This window comes from Hibiscus syriacus, unplaced genomic scaffold (genome assembly GCF_006381635.1).
Source record: "Hibiscus syriacus cultivar Baekdansim isolate YM2019G1 unplaced genomic scaffold, ASM638163v2 tig00117056_pilon, whole genome shotgun sequence".
Taxonomy (NCBI): domain Eukaryota; kingdom Viridiplantae; phylum Streptophyta; class Magnoliopsida; order Malvales; family Malvaceae; genus Hibiscus; species Hibiscus syriacus.
The window spans coordinates 4,878,452-4,900,717 of NW_024063539.1; the positions used below are offsets into that span (position 1 = coordinate 4,878,452).

Consider the following 22,266-nt stretch of genomic DNA (forward strand, 5'->3'; position numbering starts at 1 on the left):
TTGAGTTCAAAGCTGAGTTGTGAGTTGATGGAGTTGTCACACTTGTCACATGGTTGGAATAAAGTACTCACATGCGAGATAGATTGTTTTGTTATACATAACCCATCTCAACTGAATGAAAATATACATACAATATAATCAAACCAAAACATACATACACAACAAATTTATATATAACAATGTTCAAATAATGTACCCACAAAAACGAAATTAATCCAATGAAAAAGAGTTATTTCTAACAAAGTCCAGAATATTATTTTTCCAAATAATGTACCCATAACAATGTTCAATTAATGTACCCACAACAATGTTTAATTGATTTGTTGTTTAATTTTCAATTTGAATTATTTGATTTAATAATTTCATTTGCACAAAAAATTATTTGATTGTTTTGATATTTTATAAAATAATATTTAGAATTTTTAATTTAATAATAATATATATCGTAACGTAAAAAATAAATCATTAGACGCCTATAATTACTAAATTAATATCTTAAAACTCACTCAAAAGATAACCTTAAATTAATGTTTTCCACAGTGAAAAAAGTATGGACACTTTTATAAAAATAGACACTTTACAATATAACCACTACCTATTACATTATATAAACGATACCTATTACATTATATAGCGCTACCTATTACATCATATGTTTACCTATTATATTGAAAGTGTCCATACTTTTTATAAAAAGGATCGATACTTTTTTTAAAAGTTATGTAATTTATGTTTCAATTTTTTTAACAGTGTTTCATGTTTTCCACCTATAATATTAATTTAATAATTTCATTTACACAAAAAATTATTTGATTGTTTTGATATTTTATAAAATATTATTTAGAATTTAAATTTAACAACATTAACCAAAGATAATAATAAATATGTAATATATATCTTTATTGTTTTTAATTTAATAATAAAATATACCGTAATGTAAAAAATAAATCATTAGACGCCTATAATTACTAAATTAATATCTTAAAACTCACTCAAAGATAACCTTAAATTAATGTTTTCCACAGTGAAAAAGTATGGACACTTTTATAAAAAGGATAGACACTTTACAATATAACCACTACCTATTACATTATATAAACGATACCTATTATATTATATAAGCGCTACCTATTACATCATATGTTTACCTATTATATTGAAAGTGTCCATACTTTTTATAAAAAGGATCGATACTTTTTTTAAAAGTTATGTAATTTATGTTTCAATTTTTTTAACAGTGTTTCATGTTTTCCACCTACAATATTAATTTAATAATTTCATTTACACAAAAAATTATTTGATTGTTTTGATATTTTATAAAATATTATTTAGAATTTAAATTTAACAACATTAACCAAAGATAATAATAAATATGTAATATATATGTTTATTGTTTTTAATTTAATAATAATATATATCGTAACGTAAAAAATAAATCATTAGACGCCTATAATTACTAATTAATATCTTAAAACTCACTCAAAGATAACCTTAAATTAATGTTTTCCACAGTGAAAAAAGTATGGACACTTTTATAAAAGGATAGACACTTTACAATACAACCACTACCTATTACATTATATAAACGATACCTATTACATTATATAAGCGCTACCTATTACATCATATGTTTACCTATTATATTGAAAGTGTCCATACTTTTTATAAAAAGGATCGATACTTTTTTTAAAAGTTATGTAATTTATGTTTTCAATTTTTTTAACAGTGTTTCATGTTTTCCACCTACAATATTAATTTAATAATTTCATTTACACAAAAAATTATTTGAATGTTTTGATATTTTATAAAATATTATTTAGAATTTAAATTTAACAACATTAACCAAAGATAATAATAATATGTAATATATGTTTATTGTTTTTAATTTAATAATAATATATACCGTAACGTAAAAATAAATCATTAGACGCCTATAATTACTAAATTAATATCTTAAAACTCACTCAAAAGATAACCTTAAATTAATGTTTTCCACAGTGAAAAAAGTATGGACACTTTTATAAAAAGGATAGACACTTTACAATATAACCACTACTATTACATTATATAAACGATACCTATTACATTATATAAGCGCTACCTATTACATCATATGTTTACCTATTATATTGAAAGTGTCCATACTTTTTATAAAAAGGATCGATATTTTTTTTTAAAAGTTATGTAATTTATGTTTCAATTTTTTTAACAGTGTTTCATGTTTTCCACCTACAATATTAATTTAATAATTTCATTTACACAAAAATTATTGATTGTTTTGATATTTTATAAAATATTATTTAGAATTTAAATTTAACAACATTAACCAAAGATAATAATAATATGTAATATATATGTTTATTGTTTTTAATTAATAATAATATATACCGTAACGTAAAAAATAAATCATTAGACGCCTATAATTACTAAATTAATATCTTAAAACTCACTCAAAAGATAACCTTAAATTAATGTTTTCCACAGTGAAAAAAGTATGGACACTTTTATAAAAAGGATAGAAACTTTACAATATAACCACTATCTATTACATTATATAAACGATACCTATTACATTATATAAGCGCGACCTATTACATCATATGTTTACCTATTATATTGAAAGTGTCCATACTTTTTATAAAAAGGATCGATACTTTTTTTAAAAGTTATGTAATTTATGTTTCAATTTTTTAACAGTGTTTCATGTTTTCCACCTACAATATTAATTTAATAATTTCATTTACACAAAAATTATTTGATTGTTTTGATATTTTATAAAATATTATTTAGAATTTAAATTTAACAGCATTAACCAAAGATAATAATAAATATGTAATATATGTTTATTGTTTTTAATTTAATAATAATATATACCGTAACGTAAAAAATAAATCATTAGACGCCTATAATTACTAAATTAATATCTTAAAACTCACTCAAAAGATAACCTTAAATTAATGTTTTCCACAGTGAAAAAAGTATGAACATTTTTATAAAAAGGATAGACACTTTACAATATAACCACTACCTATTACATTATATAAACGATATCTATTACATTATATAAGCGCTACCTATTACATCATATGTTTACCTATTATATTGAAAGTATCCATACTTTTTATAAAAAGGATCGATACTTTTTTTAAAATTTATGTAATTTATGTTTCAATTTTTTTAACAGTGTTTCATGTTTTCCACCTACAATATTAATTTAATAATTTCATTTACACAAAAAATTATTTGATTGTTTTGATATTTTATAAAATATTATTTAGAATTTAAATTTAACAACATTAACCAAAGATAATAATAAATATGTAATATATATTTTATTGTTTTTAATTTAATAATAATATACCGTAACGTAAAAAATAAATCATTAGACGCCTATAATTACTAAATTAATATCTTAAAACTCACTCAAAAGATGTATATACCTAAATATGTAGTTAACAAACATACCTAAATATGTAGTTATTGTACATACCTAAATTTAATGATAATATACTTGTAGTTATTGTACATACCTAAATATGTACTGCGAATTTAATGTTGTACCCACCCTTTAACTACCACTACCAATGCCACATCCTATTGAAAGAAACACGACAGAAACATGTTCAAAATGAACCTTTGCTTACATCTCCATCAACTCCTGAAGCACTGAACTTGCACAACAAAATTTTTGCCATGGATAATACTGATGTAGACAATGTTAAGCCAACCGAGGAATGCCATGAAGTACATAATGTTGATGAATCTGACAGATTGGTTGGTCAGCTCTTCTGTTCACGTGATCAAGCTTGGCACTCTTACAAGGGATTCGCACGGGAACATGGGTTTAGTGCACGTAAGGGAACAACACGGCTTGACGTGGAAGGGAATGTGAAGACACAAGAATTTTGTTGTTCCAAAGAAGGGTTTCGAGTATCAAGAGTCAATACTGTTGATCGTCAACGTGCTCATACGCCAGTCACAAGAACAGGATGTAAGGCTAGAGTCATAGTTACAGCAACAAATACAAACGATCAGTGGGTTATAAGTAAGTCTGATCAGAAACATAATCATGCATTGTGCACACCTGCTATGACACCATTTATGCGTTCTAATAGAGCTGTAAGTAAGGCTGATATCGATGAGGCAACAACATTGAAAGAGGTCGGTGGCACATCACAAGTAATGAACTATTTAACGCAGCAGGCAGGGGGCTATCATAATGTTGGATTTACACATAAAGACCTCTACAATGCACTTCAAAGAGGTAAAGCAAAGGAAATCGTCGATGGGGATGTGAATGCGCTTATTGCCTACTTTGATTATAAGAAACATGATGATCCCGGGTTTTTATGACATACTCGGTAGACGAATCGGGGCATTGTATAATCTTATTTGGTCGGATTCTACATCGAGATCGGATTACACATGCTTCGGTGATGTAATTGCGTTCGACACAACGTACAAAGATAATTTGTATGGTCGACCAATTATGCCTATTGTTGGTGTCAATCATCACCATAACACAATTGTGTTTGCCACTGCCATAATCGCTGACGAGACATCTCAATCTTTCGAGTGGGTGCTACAGAATTTTTTAGAAGCCATGATGAATAAATCACCTATTTCCGTTGTAACCGATGGGGATAGGGCAATGCAGATGGCTATCAAATCTGTTATCCCTTATGCTAAGCACATATTATGTTCTTGGCATCTTTCTCGCAATGCACAAGCTAACATTGGTGACCCAAAGTTTACAGCAGCATTCTCAAAATGCATGGCTTCCTGGTGGACAACCAAGGAATTTGATATTCAATGGCGTTCGGTTGTTTCAGAATTCAACGTCCAAAGCATCCATGGGTGATTGAGAAGGGAAATACACGACACTTATGGGCACAAGCATATCTAACCGGTCATTTCTTTGTCAATATTCGCTCAACACAAAGGTGCGAGTCTATGAATGCTTCACTAGCTATTGCACTGAAACACAAGAAGACATATTTAGATGTTGTTCGTGCAATTGAAGATGGAATTAGTAGAATACGTATGAACGGTTGAAAGCGGATTACTTAAGTTCCCATACGAAGCCCTTCCAGATCACAAACTGGTCGACCTTGAAAGCCATGCCGCTGCGATTTTTACCCGCGAATCTTTTCGTGTGTTCCAAGATGAACTTATACGGGAGACATTGTACCGGATTGAGGCAGAGATTAAGTCCTTATCAGATGAATGTCAACATTATATTTTGTCAAAGTACGCAGAAAAAAATAGGAAATTTGAAATTAGTTTTGATTCTCGTACGAAAACTCTAATTTGCTCCTGCAAAAAAATCGAGACCGTTGGACTTCCGTGTCGCCATCAACTTCACATTTTGAAGCAATTGGACTACACATATTTGCCCGGGACTTTGATTCAAAGTAGGTGGACTAATGATGCGAAGGCTTCTGCACCCAGCTATGTTGATTTGAATGTGTCTCCAGAAGTGATGCAAATGGCAAGGTTCGCTGCTCTACGTTCAACGTCAAGTAGGTTATGCTACATTGCATCAAAGACAGACGAGTCTTTCAAAACCGCAAGAGATGAGATGAAAAAACTAATAGAAGAATTATAAAACTCGTTTGGTTTGAATCATTCAGTCAACCAGAGCATTGTAGTAAACAATGTTCGTGACCCTCAACGAAAACAACGCAAGCGAAAAGAAGTGCCGAAGAACAAGGTCGAGAAGAAAATTAGGCGATGTGGGTACTGCAACGATGAGGGACATAACAAACTAACATGTCCTCAAGTCAAGCTCAGTTTGAGTACAAGCACACAGCCTACATCAATTGATTTTTTCGAAGACGGAATGGAATGACAACGATCTCCATATAATATATCGTAAGTATCAACATGACTCCTATTGTATGTACATATAAATATTTTGAATGAAGGAAGAAAAACCGCGTTACTTAAAATTACCGACACTTTTTTAAATGGTATCGACACATTTTTCTTCCAATCTGGACATAAAGTACCGACACAATATTAAAAAGTGTCGATATAGGTTGTAGACCTATTCGCGCATAAAATCGGTATATTTATACCGGTTATATTACAAAATTATCTATTACATTATAATTATGGGTTTCGATGTGTAAATGTCGACACTTTTTGACAATGTATTGACACATTTTTCTTCCAATCTGGACATAAAGTACCGACACAATATTAAAAAGTGTCGATATAGGTTGTAGACCTATTCGCGCATAAAACCGGTATATTTATACCGATAGCATTGCAAATTTACCTATTTTATTATAATATGTTGAAAGTGTCCATACTTTTTATAAAAGGATCGATACTTTTTTTAAAGATATGTAATTTATGTTTCAATTTTTTTTAAGTATGTTTCATGTTTTCCACCTACAATATTAATTTAATAATTTCATTTGCACAAAAAATTATTTGATTATTTTGATATGTTATAAAATAATATTAAGATTTTTTAATTTAATAATAATATATATCGTAACGTAAAAAATAAATCAATAGACGCCTATAATTACTAAATTAATATCTTAAAACTCACTCAAAAGATAACCTTAAATTAATGTTTTCCACAGTGAAAAAAGTATAGACACTTTTATAAAAAGGATAGACACTTTACAATACAACCACTACCTATTACATTATATAAACGATACCTATTACATTATATAAGCGCTACCTATTACATCATATGTTTACCTATTATATTGAAAGTGTCCATACTTTTTATAAAAAGGATCGATACTTTTTTTAAAAGTTATGTAATTTATGTTTTCAATTTTTTTAACAGTGTTTCATGTTTTCCACCTACAATATTAATTTAATAATTTCATTTACACAAAAAATTATTTGATTGTTTTGATATTTTATAAAATATTATTTAGAATTTAAATTTAACAACATTAACCAAAGATAATAATAAATATGTAATATATGTTTTTTTTTTAATTTAATAATAATATATACCGTAACGTAAAAATAAATCATTAGACGCCTATAATTACTAAATTAATATCTTAAAACTCACTCAAAAGATAACCTTAAATTAATGTTTTCCACAGTGAAAAAAGTATGGACACTTTTATAAAAAGGATAGACACTTTACAATATAACCACTACCTATTACATTATATAAACGATACATATTACATTATATAAGCGCTACCTATTACATCATATTTTTACCTATTATATTGAAAGTGTCCATACTTTTTATAAAAATGATCGATACTTTTTTAAAAGTTATGTAATTTGTGTTTAAATTTTTTTAATAGTGTTTCATGTTTTCCACCTACAATATTTTTAATAATTCATTAACACAAAAAATTATTTGATTGTTTTGATATTTTATAAAATAATATTTAGAATTTAAATTTAACAACATTAACCAAAGATAATAATAAATATGTAATATATATGTTTATTGTTTTTAATTTAATAATAATATATACCGTTATATATGTAATATATATATTTATACCGGTTATATTACAAAATTGTCTATTACATTTTTCAGTCGACACTTTTTTAAATCGACACTTTGTTGTGGATATCATCGAAAACAATGCTATAGTCATGTGTTTCGATACATTTGCAAGCAGATGTAAAATACATTAGTATTGATATTTCAACAATCCTCAAATGTATATGTACACATAGAAGCAAATATGGAATAATTAATGAAAATATACACACAATATAATCACACCAAAATATAAATACACAATAATGTTCAAATAATGTACCGACAAACAAATTAATCCGATGAAAAGGGTTATTTCTAACGAAGTCTGGAACATTAGAGGCCTTCAATAAATTTTCCAAATACTCTCGTATGTTTCCGCCTTTTTCTGAGGACATACATAAATAATTTCAATTATCAAACTAATGAGGTGCAATTTTACTAACAATAAACTAAATTCGCATAAGCATGAATAAATTTGTGTCATACCTAGAGCATTGTCGTTCGAATGGGAAGCAGCGTCAAAGGTATGTGGACATATGTAATTGTATTTCTATATAAGCACATAAGTTGTTAAATAATCAATGTCTGAACACCTGTTCAACTGGAAAACATATTGCATAAATGCAACTTACCGGATTATAAATCATTTTTTCCGCTGAATCATCGACCAAAAGTGTATTTAGCTCGTTAAAATCTAAACACGCGTTCCAAACATCATTGAGATCTTTACAGTAGGTAACAGAATCGTATGTTTTGCATTTTTTTTGATCTTGTTCACAAACAGTCGAACATAAATATGTAGGAATCATAGACAACGAAAAGTCAGCAAACTGTAATGACATTCATCTTACCCACACGAATAGAAAATGCTCAGAAAATACAGGTAGTTTCTCAAGTACACGGTCGACGTTATGCCTAAGATTGTAATCAAGTTTGAATGTTAACATTCAAATGTATATTAACGATTTTGACTACAGTAATTCAATTGCTTCAAACATGTTCTAACCTCATCTTTGAAGACCAAAGGGCAACAACAAAATTGTCGACACAAAATTGCATAATTCAAATAATCCTCTTCTGAGGACAACATCTACAACATGAAGAAAATGAGATTAAAGTTCTACGCTTATATGTTAAAATAATGTATACAAAAGAATAGAATTAAAACCTGCAGGCAGTCTTGGGATGTAGGCAAGGACACCATTGAGATCAAAAATTAAAAGTTTTCTTGAAGGCGGCGTTGCAGACACGATATACTTGTTTGGATCATCATCTTCATCATCATCATCATCATCGTCATCATCTTCATCGTCAGCTTCATCGTCATCATCATCGTCATCTTCATCGTCAGCTTCATCTTCTGCGACCGCTTGGTTGTCCACATCTGTTAACAATTTAATAAAATAAAGTTCAGAACGTGTAAATGTTAAGAAACATAGATAATGAATTACCTAACTCGTTTGATGTCGTTGACGTAATTCGTTACGCAAAATGGAGACTTCACGTTGCAATGATGAAATATCGGATCGCATTCCACTCACAAGGGAATCAATATGCTCCCGAAAATTGACCATGTATTCCATCACAGTCTTAATTGTGACATCCTCTGCAACTGGAGCTTCTTCCATCATTGCGCCTCCACTTGGTTGCTCTTCTTCATGGCCAACGGGGTCCATTTCCTCCCTCTCTTGATCTAATCCGACCTCATTGACACGCTTCCAACCGAGTTTTTCAACAAAATCATATCCCGCTTTTTTAATAAATACCATGTCAATCTTGCGGGTTAATCGAACAGGGGCGTCATGCGAAAAATCAACTTCCTTCTTCTTCAACAGATGGGTGATGACACATCCATATGGTAGTGTAGTTGAAATTGTTGCTCCTTTTGTGACCATATATACAATTGTATTAAATATGAGTTTTGCAATGTTTGGAGCCGTTTTGGATTTATACTTTGCTATCCACCAATAATCGCTGTCTCGAAGCGTTGAATGCTTTCCCCCACTAGGCCGGATATACCATGTGAGCATTTTGTGAAACACTCTCGACTCTACATCGAGGTGAATTGGGCTATTTCTAGCAACCTGTTTAATTGTAGACCAATCTACACAATTTTCATCTGAATCCCCTGTATTCGCTACACCTAAACCCTCCGCAATAGTTTCTGGAGATATATATATATCCTTCCCCATGACATGTGTATTAATTCCTATTATATTAGTCTTATTAGGCTCGTGCTGTAAGGAAGCATTGTTGTAGAAGACTCTAACTAGGTTGGGATAATATATTGGTTCTACACCAAGGAATTCAAGCCAACCCCAAGATGTAAATGTGGATTTAAAACTAAATACATATTTATCATCAAACAAGAAACCCAGGTCAATGACACGTTCGGGACGAATCTTCCTTACTTTAAAACTCGTCTGCCATCTTTGTTTCTCCATATCGGATCTAAAGTTCAGAGTTTCGAAGGACCTGATTTCCTCAGAAGAATCGTTTGTTACAGAAGGAGGTTGTGGTTGAGAAGAACTGGGTTGAGAAGAGCTTTGAGAAAGACCTCGCTTCTGACGCTGACGTTTTGGAGCCATTTTGGTTGGATGCTATTACAATGGAACACAAACACATTCAGGAAAAAAACTCCAATATAGAAATCAATCAACCCATAAAATATCGATAAATTTACCTGAATATCTGATCGTCACTTATGATAACGGTAGAAGAAAGAGGAAGAGTTATCTTCTACCTGCTTGCCTTTATGTTTAGGGTTTCTCGATTAAGAGTACTATATATAGTGAACGGTGGAAAAACACTTGATATTTAAATTAGTATCGACACAAACTAAAAAGTGTCGACACATTATTTAGACATATTCTCTCATAAAACCGGTATACTTATACCGGTTAGATTGAAAAATTACATATTACATTATACTTTTGGGTTCGATGTTTTTGGGATCGACACTTTTTATATATGGATCGACACTTTATGGGTGCACCCTGTTTTCCATTCATTCTGGAACTAAAATATCGACACAAACTAAAATAGTGTCGACACATTATTTAGACATATTCTCTCATAAAACCGGTATACTTGTACCGGTTAGATTGAAAAATTACATATTACATTATACTTTTGGGTTCGATGTTTTTGGGATCGACACTTTTTATATATAGATCGACACTTTATGGGTGCACCCTGTTTTCCATTCATTCTGGAACTAAAATATCGACACAAACTAAAATAGTGTCGACACATTATTTAGACATATTCTCTCATAAAACCGGTATACTTGTACCGGTTAGATTGAAAAATTACATATTACATTATACTTTTGGGTTCGATGTTTTTGGGATCGACACTTTTTATATATGGATCGACACTTTATGGTTGCACCCTGTTTTCCATTCATTCTGGAACAAAAATATCGACACAAACTAAAATAGTGTCGACACATTATTTAGACATATTCTCTCATAAAACCGGTATACTTGTACCGGTTAGATTGAAAAATTACATATTACATTATACTTTTGGGTTCGATGTTTTTGGGATCGACACTTTTTATATATGGATCGACACTTTATGGTTGCACCCTGTTTTCCATTCATTCTGGAACAAAATATCGACACAAACTAAATAGTGTCGACACATTATTTAGACATATTCTCTCATAAAACCGGTATACTTGTACCGGTTAGATTGAAAATTACATATTACATTATACTTTTGGGTTCGATGTTTTTGGGATCGACACTTTTTATATATGGATCGACACTTTATGGGTGCACCTTGTTTTCCATTCATTCTGGAACAAAATATCGACACAAACTAAAATAGTGTCGACACATTATTTAGACATATTCTCTCATAAAACCGGTATACTTGTACCGGTTAGATTGAAAAATTACATATTACATTATACTTTGGGTTCGATGTTTTTGGGATCGACACTTTTATATGGATCGACACTTTATGGTTGCACCCTGTTTTCCATTCATTCTGGAACTAAAATATCGACACAAACTAAAATAGTGTCGACACATTATTTAGACATATTCTCTCATAAAACCGGTATACTTGTACCGGTTAGATTGAAAAATTACATATTACATTATACTTTTGGGTTCGATGTTTTTGGGATCGACACTTTTATATACGGATCGACACTTTATGGGTGCACCCTGTTTCCATTCATTCTGGAACAAAAATATCGACACAAACTAAAATAGTGTCGACACATTATTTAGACATATTCTCTCATAAAACCGGTATACTTGTACCGGTTAGATTGAAAAATTACATATTACATTATACTTTTGGTTTCGATGTTTTTGGGATCGACAGTTTTTATATATGGATCGACACTTTATGGTTGCACCCTGTTGGCCATATTGTAAATTTGCCTTATACTTCAAAGTATCAACATGACCCTTAATGTGTATAAGAAACATGTACAACAACATACTGCTAACTTTCTCATCTCATTCATAATTATATTCACATACAAAAATATAAATCGTATACAAAATTATAAATCTTATACAAAATTAACCCTACATTTACATCATTGCATCCTTTTGTTATTCTTATGTAATATGGCAGCTTTTGTTATCTTTTGTCTTCGTTCATTTTGATTGTGGCTTACGAGATCGTTTAATATTCGCGATCGATCCCAGTCTCCAACAACCTATATTCAAATTGTCAGAACGTTAAGTATTGTCAACTACAGCATTCAATCTACGACTTTTAACAATTTTACCACAAATGAATTTTTCTATCCACTTACAAAATCACCAGTTGCCCCTGTAGAACCGATCGATTCCATCCACATCATCACATACATACCGCAATCATGTATGTTACAAGATTTGAAAACCACACATGTCAATTATGATGAATACTGCATAAATTAAGCTTTCTATTTGTGATAACATCTCATACCCATTCAATTGCTTATTCTTCTTATGCTCCACAAATTTGAAATTTTTTAAGGGATACTTTCCTAGAGATCCACAGGATTCAACCCAAATGCGTTTCTTATTATAAGAATCTAATATTTTAATCTGCATTAAAATAGAAGAAGTTATGCACCAAAAAAATTATGCATTATAATTTACATAATGTCTTTTCATACATACATACATACCAATCTCTTAGCATCCTTCACTCTCTGTTTAGCTGCTTCAGTTGTAAACATACTATCATATATTGTTGCAACACGATCTACCATATCCAACACCAACAGATACCAATGTGAATTATGGTAGTTTATTGTGATCATGATCTGCAACAAATTTCACACCCAATTTGACAAAATTCAACATTCTATATCCGAAAACATCATTTGCAATTGGTATGGTGTCTTACCTTCTCACAGTCGGTGAATTTCACATAGTTATCCAATATGAGACCCCAGAAGGTAGAAATACTCTCAACACTTTCTTGTTGTTGGCATCCAACGCCTGTTGCTGTAATTACGCAACAAACATTATTAATTTACCGTCTATAACACTACTTTTCAACATTTATTAATTTAACTCACCGCTAAGAGGTATGGAAGGTAGCCAATCCTCCGGAGTGACTTTTGAGAATCGTAGCATATTGTCCAGGCGAGCAAATCGATAACCTAACAAAATTAATTACACAATCAGAACATATTCAATAAGTTTTAACATTTCTACTTTCTACTTACCACACCGCCAACCCATTCCGTAGGCTTCAACGTTGCAACGTCGTATACAATAGCGAATTGATTTCCCATTGAGATTACATAATATCTGTATGAATCATTAGGATTAATATGTTGTCATGAAATATTTAAATATCACTCACAAAACAATATATTTTACTTACTCCGATTCTAACTCGCTATTCCATAAATAATCACAAATTGCAGCTTCGATGTCATCAATTCCGCTTGGAATATCCGCTTTTTCAACCTACAATTTTGCATACAAATTTTTGTCACAACAACATAATAAAAATCAAATTAAGTTTTCTTTTATTCAACTTACCTTCTGCTTCTTCTTCTGGGGTGCAGGACATTCCGAATTCAAATCTGCTGCTATAACACTCTCCGGTGTATAAATGACATTGACTTCCTTCCTCCTCACTTCTTCCATCTCTTCTTCTTCTCCCCTCTTTCTTCTTCATATTTTTTCAGTTCATCGTATTTTTTTCTACATAGCTCTTCATCTCTTTATTTCACCCTTCAATTGATCTCCTTCATCCAAGTATTTATCAACCACCCCCTTCACCCCCGTAAGTTCACTCCTTCACCACTCCCTCAAAATTTTCACCCGTCACCATCTTAATATCACCCCTTAACACCCCAACTTGTTTCACCACTTCACCCCTCAACACCTCTACTTCTTTCACCACTCCATCTATTTTTCCTTCCACTACCCCCTTATGCCTCTCAAGTGTATCTTCGACTCTCTCAAGTTTCTCTTCGACTCTTGATTGTCTTTGCATGATTTCAATTTGGATTTTTTTGATATCAGCCAATTCAGACATCAAAATGTCGAAGTTACTACGTTTTCCTTCACCGTCGTCCCACTCACCGTCATCCCCCAATACAACCATCCCTCCTTTCTTCTCCTCTGCCTCCTCTACATCCTTGCCAATAACCTTCAAAATTAAATTACAATATTAAGACATTGATTATATTCTTAATATTATTTAATTACATTTATTACCCTTTCTTGGTTCTTCGCTATATCCAACTTCAACTTCACCATCACTCTAACCACCTCTTCCTTCCCCCATGCACGGATGCGTGCCACTCCGGTTCTTTCATAAGCTGGCACTGCCTCACAGCCCGACCAAAAATCGAACAGTGCAACCTGCATTTATAATAAAATTTATATTTTTATATAAAAACACAAAAAAGTTCTTCAACTCATTTACCTCTAAGATTGTTATGCACCCTTTGAGGTATCTCTAGCTGCCCTTTTTAAAGGTGATTATTGATTCAATCAATCTCGAATGGATATATTCAGCCCAATTGAATTCACCCTTCAAGCCTTCATCACAAATGAGCTTCATATGTTCTTTGTTCGTTGACGTATTACCCGTTGGACAAAGAAAGATACCGACAAGGTATAATAGAACTCTGCCTTCAGCTCATCCCCAACGTAAGATCCACTTTTTATTTCCTCTTCAATTTCAGCATATGTCACCTTATGCTTCAAACCTATTTGGAGGCAAGTGCTTTCCAGTCCTTACTCTGACAGACTTCTACAACACTTTTGCCTTCATTTTCTACCCCCAATACGGCTGCAACACATGGGATCCCGAGAGGAAATGAAAAATCACCATATTTAGCAATACATTGCCTGACATCAAATTGCGCCATCAAGGATCGACATAATTCCCTCCGAATAGGTCGATCCCTTACTCCTACCAACGATCCAAAACCTATTTCTCCCAGCACATTCAACTGACCCTTCTCCTTAAGGTGTTTAATTAATAAATTCACCCTTTTAATACTGCATCTTGTCGACACTTCCTACATTTTTTAACAATATAATGTTAGTTCTTATATTTTGTATCAAAGTATTTACAAGTTTAATGAATACCTTATTTTCATGTGCTTTCCTCCGTTCTTTGTATTCTTTACTATCATTCCTTGACTGTGTGATGTAAGGTTCCTTTTCAGCATCACTCATTGAATTCCATTTGGACCTCACATCTTTTGTCACCTAATATAAAACAAAACGTTTCTTAATCAATACATTAACACTAAATACTACTCAATGTCAATGTCAATTTCATTTTACATACCGAACCGCTCTGTGTGCCATCTTCCTTCATCCTTTTGCATTCGGCCATACTGTCAACATTTAAAATTTGTAATCAATTTAAAGTTTATCGATACTTTAATCCAATTACCATTTCAACAATAATAACAAAAAGACATTGATACTTACTAGAAGTACATATCCACCCTTGGGTTGCTTTCGAGTCTCGGCCTCAATTTCAAAGTCATCTGCTCCACCAACAATTTTTCAACCCATTGACTCCATTTTTCCTTCATATATCAGTTTACGCAAATCAAATTATTTTGTTACATACACTTTATTCAATATACAAATATAGATAACTACTCTTGTGTAAAACGGTTTTCTTCAAAAGAATTTTAATGGCCACACCAAATGTGTCGGCACATTTTATACAACCTATAATATCATTTTCTACCTATAATATTTAATAAAAGTATCGACATTTATATTTTTCCTTGAATATCACTTTCTACCTGCAATCGTTCCCAAATGCTTCTTTATTACAAAACCCCAAACAACACATAAAAACCCTATCGCGATTACTGTAATAATAAAAAAATTAGGGTTTCGACAACATACTTTTCGATTCGACTGCAGCAACAAACAAACAAACTTCGCTTTAGAAACACTTTCTGAAATGCAGCAACAATTACGCTTCGCTTTCAAAAACTCGTACGTTCTATCTATTTTCAGAGGAGATTTAGCTTATATTTTGATCGGATATGTTATTTATATTTAATCGATACAAATACAAAAGTGTCGATACTTTTGTCAGGTGTCGATACTTTCGAAAGGATAATTACCTATTTCTTTGAAAGTGTCGAAAATTTATTACACGTACTTACGAAAGTATCGACACTTTCAATATATCCGGTATCATTTTACTGGTTTTATCATTTTGATACTTGTTTTATCATATTTTTACCTGTTATATCGTTGTGGATCGATATTTTTTTAAAGTATCGACACATTATAAGCGCTAAAACTGCTTCTCTTTTAAATTCACAAAGTGTCGATCCTTATATAAAGTATCGACACTTTCAATATATCCGGTAACGTTTTACCGGTTTTATCATTTGTTACCGGTTTATCATATTTTTACCTGGTATATCGTTTTAATATTTCTTCATGACTTATACCTACTTTTATACGTATGGACACTTTTATAAAAATGATATATACTTTTTTTAAAGTTATGTAATTTATGTTTCAATTTTTTTTAATAGTGTTTCATGTTTTCCACCTACAATATTAATTTAATAATTTCATTTACACAAAAAAATTATTTGATTATTTGATATTTTATAAAATATTATTTAGAATTTAAATTTAACAATATTAACCAAAGATAATAATAAATATGTTTTCCACAGTGAAATAAGTATGGACACTTTTATAAAAATGATATATACTTTTTTTAAAGTTATGTAATTTATGTTTCAATTTTTTTTAATAGTGTTTCATGTTTTCCACTTACAATATTAATTTAATAATTTCATTTACACACAAAATTATTTGATTTTTTGATATTTTATAAAATATTATTTAGAATTTAAATTTAACAATATTAACCAAAGATAATAATAAATATGTTTTCCACAGTAAAATAAGTATGGACACTTTTATAAAAATGATATATATATTTTTTAAAGTTATGTAATTTATATTTCAATTTTTTTAATAGTGTTTCATGTTTTCCACCTACAAATATTAATTTAATAATTTAATTTACACACAAAATTATTGATTGTTTTGATATTTATAAAATATTTTTAGAATTTAAATTTAACAATATTAACCAAAGATAATAATAAATATATTTTCACAGTGAAATAAGTATGGACACTTTTATAAAAAAGATAGATACTTTACAATATAACATGTAAAAATATGACAAAATCAGATTCATTATGACAAAACCGGTAAAATTTACTTAATATGTTAAAAAGTATGGACACTTTTATAAAAATGATAGATACTTACCGATAACCAAAGTTTACCGGTTACCAAATTTTTTAACAGTTTTTCATATTTTCTACCTAAAACATTATTAGTTGTCAACATAATAGGTACCGCTAAACCGAATTTATTAAATACATTTTAATATATTCGGTACTGTCGTATATTAACCGTATATTAACCGCATTTCCTGAGACAATCCCTGTCATGTTTGTTGTTTGAACTTTGAAGTAAATGCACGCATTGCTTCCCCCACTTTCCTCGTCTTCTCCACGATGCAAAAATACTGTGGACGACAACGCTGCTGTAGCTCCTTCTACAAGCAAATTTGGACACGCTATTTTTTTTCAGTATATTTGGAATTGAGTTTAAGTGGAAAATTTATTTATAGAAATAAAAAAATAAAAAAATAATTTAATTATTATATTAAATTTCATCATTATTTTTTTATAAATTTTAAATTTAATCTTAATCATAATTAGAAGAAAGGAAACGAGAATTCTAAGAAAAGGAAAATGAGTAGTTTTAATGGATTTAAAATTCATGACTTATAAAATAGAAAGGAAGAAAAATGAAAATTTTGATCAATCTACCAAATAAAAAAAATATCTCTAAAATAAAAGTTGTTCTCTATAACTGAACTTCCGCCTATACATATGTATTATATTTGGGACCATCAGCAAAATTATCTATCATAAAATGGGATCATTTAAGTGAAATTTGAATAAATAATTTAAACCATCAAATTTTATCGTAAATTTTAAAAAATATATTAATTTTATTTAAATAAAAAATTACATTTTAAAGAAGAAAAAACTCAATACAATAAAGGTAAACTATTTCATATAACAATAAACACTAGACGTTATATCGTTTATACCATTAAATTTTAAATTTGTCTAATTATATCATTAAATTTTAGTTTTTACTTTAATTATGCGATTATAATATTAAAATCCAAAATTTTCAGCTCAGTTTTTGTTTCAGCAACTAGGACAATGTCGTCAGCGAAAAGCATACACCATGGAACACCGTCTAGTGTCGCACAATAGATGTCGTCCATAATCAAGGCGAAGATGTAAGGGCTAAGAACCGACCCCTGATGGAGTCCGATTTCTACTGGGAAAACTTCTGTGTCCCCAACTGTAGTCCTGACATATGTAGTAGATCGACAGTACATATCACGAATCGCCCGGATATAAGCAGTTGGGATACGTCTCGTTTCCAAGGTCTTCCAGATCGTATTGCGGGAAACGCTATCATACGCCTTCTCAAGGTCAATGAACACCATGTGAAGATCTCTATTTTTTTCCTATATTTCTCTATAAGCCGTCGAAGTAGATGAATCGCCTCCGTAGTAGACCTACCTGGCATAAAGCTAAATTGGTTTTCCGAAACCGTAGTAACTTGTCTCAACCTAGCCTCTATCACCCTTTCCTATAGCTTCATGGTATGACTGAGTAGTTTAATACATTTATAATTATCACAACGTTGAGGATAATTCTTATAGATTGGTATCACCGTAGACTCTCTTCACTCCTCTAACATCTTGGTAGTCTCTAAAATAATATTAAAGATGTTGGTCAACCACTTTACTCTCTCTTCTCCTAAGACCACCCACACAGTGATAGAAATTTGATCTAGACCAACACTCCCTATTTTTCTAAGAGCCATTTTGACTCGAAGCAGTGAGTTAATGCTAGCTTGACAACCCCTGGTCGTGGATTAAGAGATTCTGAAACGCCGACGATTCTCTGATTCAGCGTTTGATATAACGGATAAACTAATATCTTGTAGTAGTAATTTTGTTAACGCAACCGATCTAACTCGGGTTCACTAAGCTCTATAAATACCCCTTAATCAGTCCCTTACTTTCTCCCCCTTGAAAAGACTCGAACCGAACATCAAACAGTAAATGATGATGGCTTCCACATCTGCTACAATGGCTTCCTTCACCTCTGCCTCTGCTTGTTTTATGGGCTCCAAAGTTTCCATCAAGGAACAGAGATCCATGCCTACACGTGTCCATTTCCGACAAATTCGCATGTCCGCCACCTGTTCATCGACGGCCGAGAGACCGGTTTCCCACATTGCTTGTCCGTCATCGCTGTACGAGGTATTGGGGATTCCGGTGGGCGCCACGTGTGACGAAATCAAGGCTTCTTACCGGAGACTGGCGCGTGTTCTACACCCTGATGTATCGGCTAATGGTCGAAAAGCCGCCGCCGCCGCCAACGAGTTCATCAAAGTACACGAAGCTTACTCTACGCTGTCGGATCCTGAGAAACGGGCTGATTATGACCGAACGTTGTTGTTCAGGTCAAGGCGGTCTTTTTCTCTTTCTGTCGAGCCGATGACCGGTCCATCGGCTTCTCAGTTTTCTGGTTATACGAAGCGAACATGGGAAACTGATCAATGTTGGTGACACTTTGGATGAACTTCGAAATTCAGAGACGGGTTTTAGCTAATTTTTCATTCTTCTGGGCATTTTGGCTTTTGGGAATCACTAATTTTCTGTTAATTTTGCCTGTAAATACTAAATATAAGTATCTAAAACAGGCTGCTTTTTTTATAGCCTGAGTTTATAAAGGTTGGATTTTTGTGATATGATCTTAGTCTTCTGTTTCTTATTCTACAAAATCCCAATAAGAATCCCAAATTTTTAGATTGTCATTGATTTCTATTCCTAAATTGCATAGATACTCCAAATCAAGCAATTCAAATCGGTAATGGGTTATCAGAATAAAATGTAATAAAAAAGATCTGATGAGAGAACTGAACTTTTTACTTTAATCATCTGGAGTTAAGTTACTGATAAACAAAGAAGAAAACTATTGAAATCTGCGAGGCAGGTCAGAATTCAATTTTTTGTTTCATGCCCGAGCCCAACTGTGAGGACAGTCCAGTAAAAAAATACCCATTCTTATCTGTACGAAATGATAACAGGAGGAGGCGTGTTGGAACTTTAATGCTTTTACCATTTAACGTTGTCTTCAATCCGGCCGCCTGACAATTGTCACCGGAGCTAAACTTGTGCGTTGGTCGAACAGAGAATGGCACGGCTTATACGGTCTCTAAGGCAATGGCCTCCATTACAGCTGCAGCTGCAGCAGTTGCAGTACCACTGCTCCTCTCGGGTACTAACATTATCAACTAAACCCTCTTCCCATTGTTTCTATTTCGCCACTTCAACTTCATCCCGTGGGAACGCTCGTCACCGTCCACGCGGAATCAGATTATCCAATGCCCAATCTCCATCTAATGTCCAAGAAAGCGAAACCAGCGACGACTTGGAATCCGACGTAAAGAAGAGCCGCAACCAGAAGAAGCGCGAGGCTCGTCGCGCCGTCCGTTGGAGCATGGACCTTGCTTCCTTCTCCACCCCTCAAATCAAACGTATCCTCAGGTACAGTTCAATCCAAGAAAACATATATTTGTTTGAGCTTTTGAAATGGTATATACCTAAAGCTAATATCTTCAATTTAATTTTTTTAGAGTGGCTTCTCTCGAACAAGATGTTTTCGATGCTTTAATATTAGTTAAGGTATTTAAGAAATTGCAAAATTTTATAATTTGAAACGCTTGTGTTGATTCGTTGCAAAATATGTTATTGAACACAAGGTATTTGTATTTTGGTCAGTTATATTGGTAAGAATAGTTTATTCGACGTCAATTGATTTGTATTCCTTTAACTTATACGCAGCTTTGTTCTTATGTTTTGTGTTAGGGAAACTGCTTCGAGAAGCAGAACCCGAATTGATGGAAACTTTGATTCAAGCTACAAAAGTAGGTGACCAGAAAACATTGCAGGCTTTAGCTGCTTCAAAGACACAAATCACTGAAGAAGAAGAAGAGGATGATGATCCATTCGAATATACTGTAATTTAAGTTTGATTTTAACTTATAATAAGCTTAAGCCAATTACACTCGAATATAGCGTTGTCTTACCGATTTATTTTCCGTGTGGCAGTCACAGGAGTTTGTCAATATTGCAAATAGATGGTTTGATGGGTTGATCAGCAAGGACATTGAAATTACAAATGAAGTATTTTCAGTTAGCAGCGTCGATTTTGATCGTCAGGTAAGCAAAACCAAGTTAAATGTTGCTCATTTGTTGCCAAAAATCTCTTAGCTGGTTTGATCAGTATGTACCGTTGGAGGCTTGGGGATAGTTAGGCTAGCAAAGTCGTCTAAATTCTTTGCCGTTAAATCGCTTGATTGTGCAAAACTCGAATCGTTGCTCATTTTTTGTTTTGCTTTTTTGTTCAATCATCAAGTTATGTCTTTTGGATAAGTAACAGATTTTATTCATTTAAGAAGCTATTAAACTGCTACTGTTTCAGAGTCCTCTGCATACACAACTTAAATGTAGAGGAATTTAAACCCCAAGCATTGGAAAGATTCGACCGAATCATTTGCAGTGCTCCTTAGACCTGCAAGCCATAATTATACTGCAGCCTCAATATAACCAAGTACTGCTCACTTGTCGTCGGTTCTGCGCCAAATGTTAAACATATAGGCAAAATTCCAAGCTATCCTACCGCTTACCTCGCTGCCGATTACAGATAGGCAATTTTGAGCTAGCCTACCACTTCCCTTGTTTCTGGCTCTGAAACAAATCTGATACATATATATATATAGGGAATTCTGAGCCAAGTCTGATATATATATATTGGGAATTCTGAGCTATCCTTGGAATAACTGAAATAAGAGCCTTTCTTTTGAGCCTGGCAACAGCCGAGTGCAGTTCATCATCCAAGCTGCTGCTCTTCTGTTTGTCGGACAAAGTAGCCTGATACATTGCGGAATGGATTATTTCATCGAGTAGTGTTGCTTTTACAGGAATTGCGTAAACTTGTTCGAAAAGTGCAGACGAGTCAAGAACAAAGCCGGAATTCGAGTGAAGAAGACAAGGCAAAAATAGAAGCAGCGGTAAAGAGAGTGGAGAAGTCCCTTACCCGGTTTCTTCGTACCTTTGCCAATGCCAATCAATTGGCAACAGAAGATAGTTTTGATTAATTTGTTCTGTAATAT

General features: G+C 32.1%; 3 protein-coding genes across 3 annotated transcripts; all 3 read left to right on the plus strand.

Moving 5' to 3' along the window:
- Positions 1–19,115: 19,115 nt before the first annotated feature.
- On the plus strand, positions 19,116–19,697 carry LOC120198578 (chaperone protein dnaJ 11, chloroplastic-like). Its single transcript, XM_039199886.1, has one exon. The coding sequence runs from the start codon at positions 19,148–19,150 to the stop codon at positions 19,655–19,657; it is 510 nt and encodes a 169-aa protein (XP_039055817.1). The 5' UTR covers positions 19,116–19,147; the 3' UTR covers positions 19,658–19,697.
- Positions 19,698–20,235: 538 nt separating this feature from the next.
- On the plus strand, positions 20,236–20,863 carry LOC120198579. The gene is made up of 2 exons (XM_039199887.1): positions 20,236–20,638; positions 20,728–20,863. The coding sequence occupies exons 1-2, from the start codon at positions 20,286–20,288 to the stop codon at positions 20,807–20,809; spliced, it is 435 nt and encodes a 144-aa protein (XP_039055818.1). The 5' UTR covers positions 20,236–20,285; the 3' UTR covers positions 20,810–20,863.
- Positions 20,864–20,874: 11 nt separating this feature from the next.
- Positions 20,875–22,266, plus strand: LOC120198580 (the record flags this gene model as incomplete). The annotated part of the gene is made up of 3 exons (XM_039199888.1): positions 20,875–21,111; positions 21,203–21,313; positions 22,075–22,266. Coding segments are annotated over 3 exons (525 nt in total), but the record flags the coding sequence as incomplete, so codon positions are not given.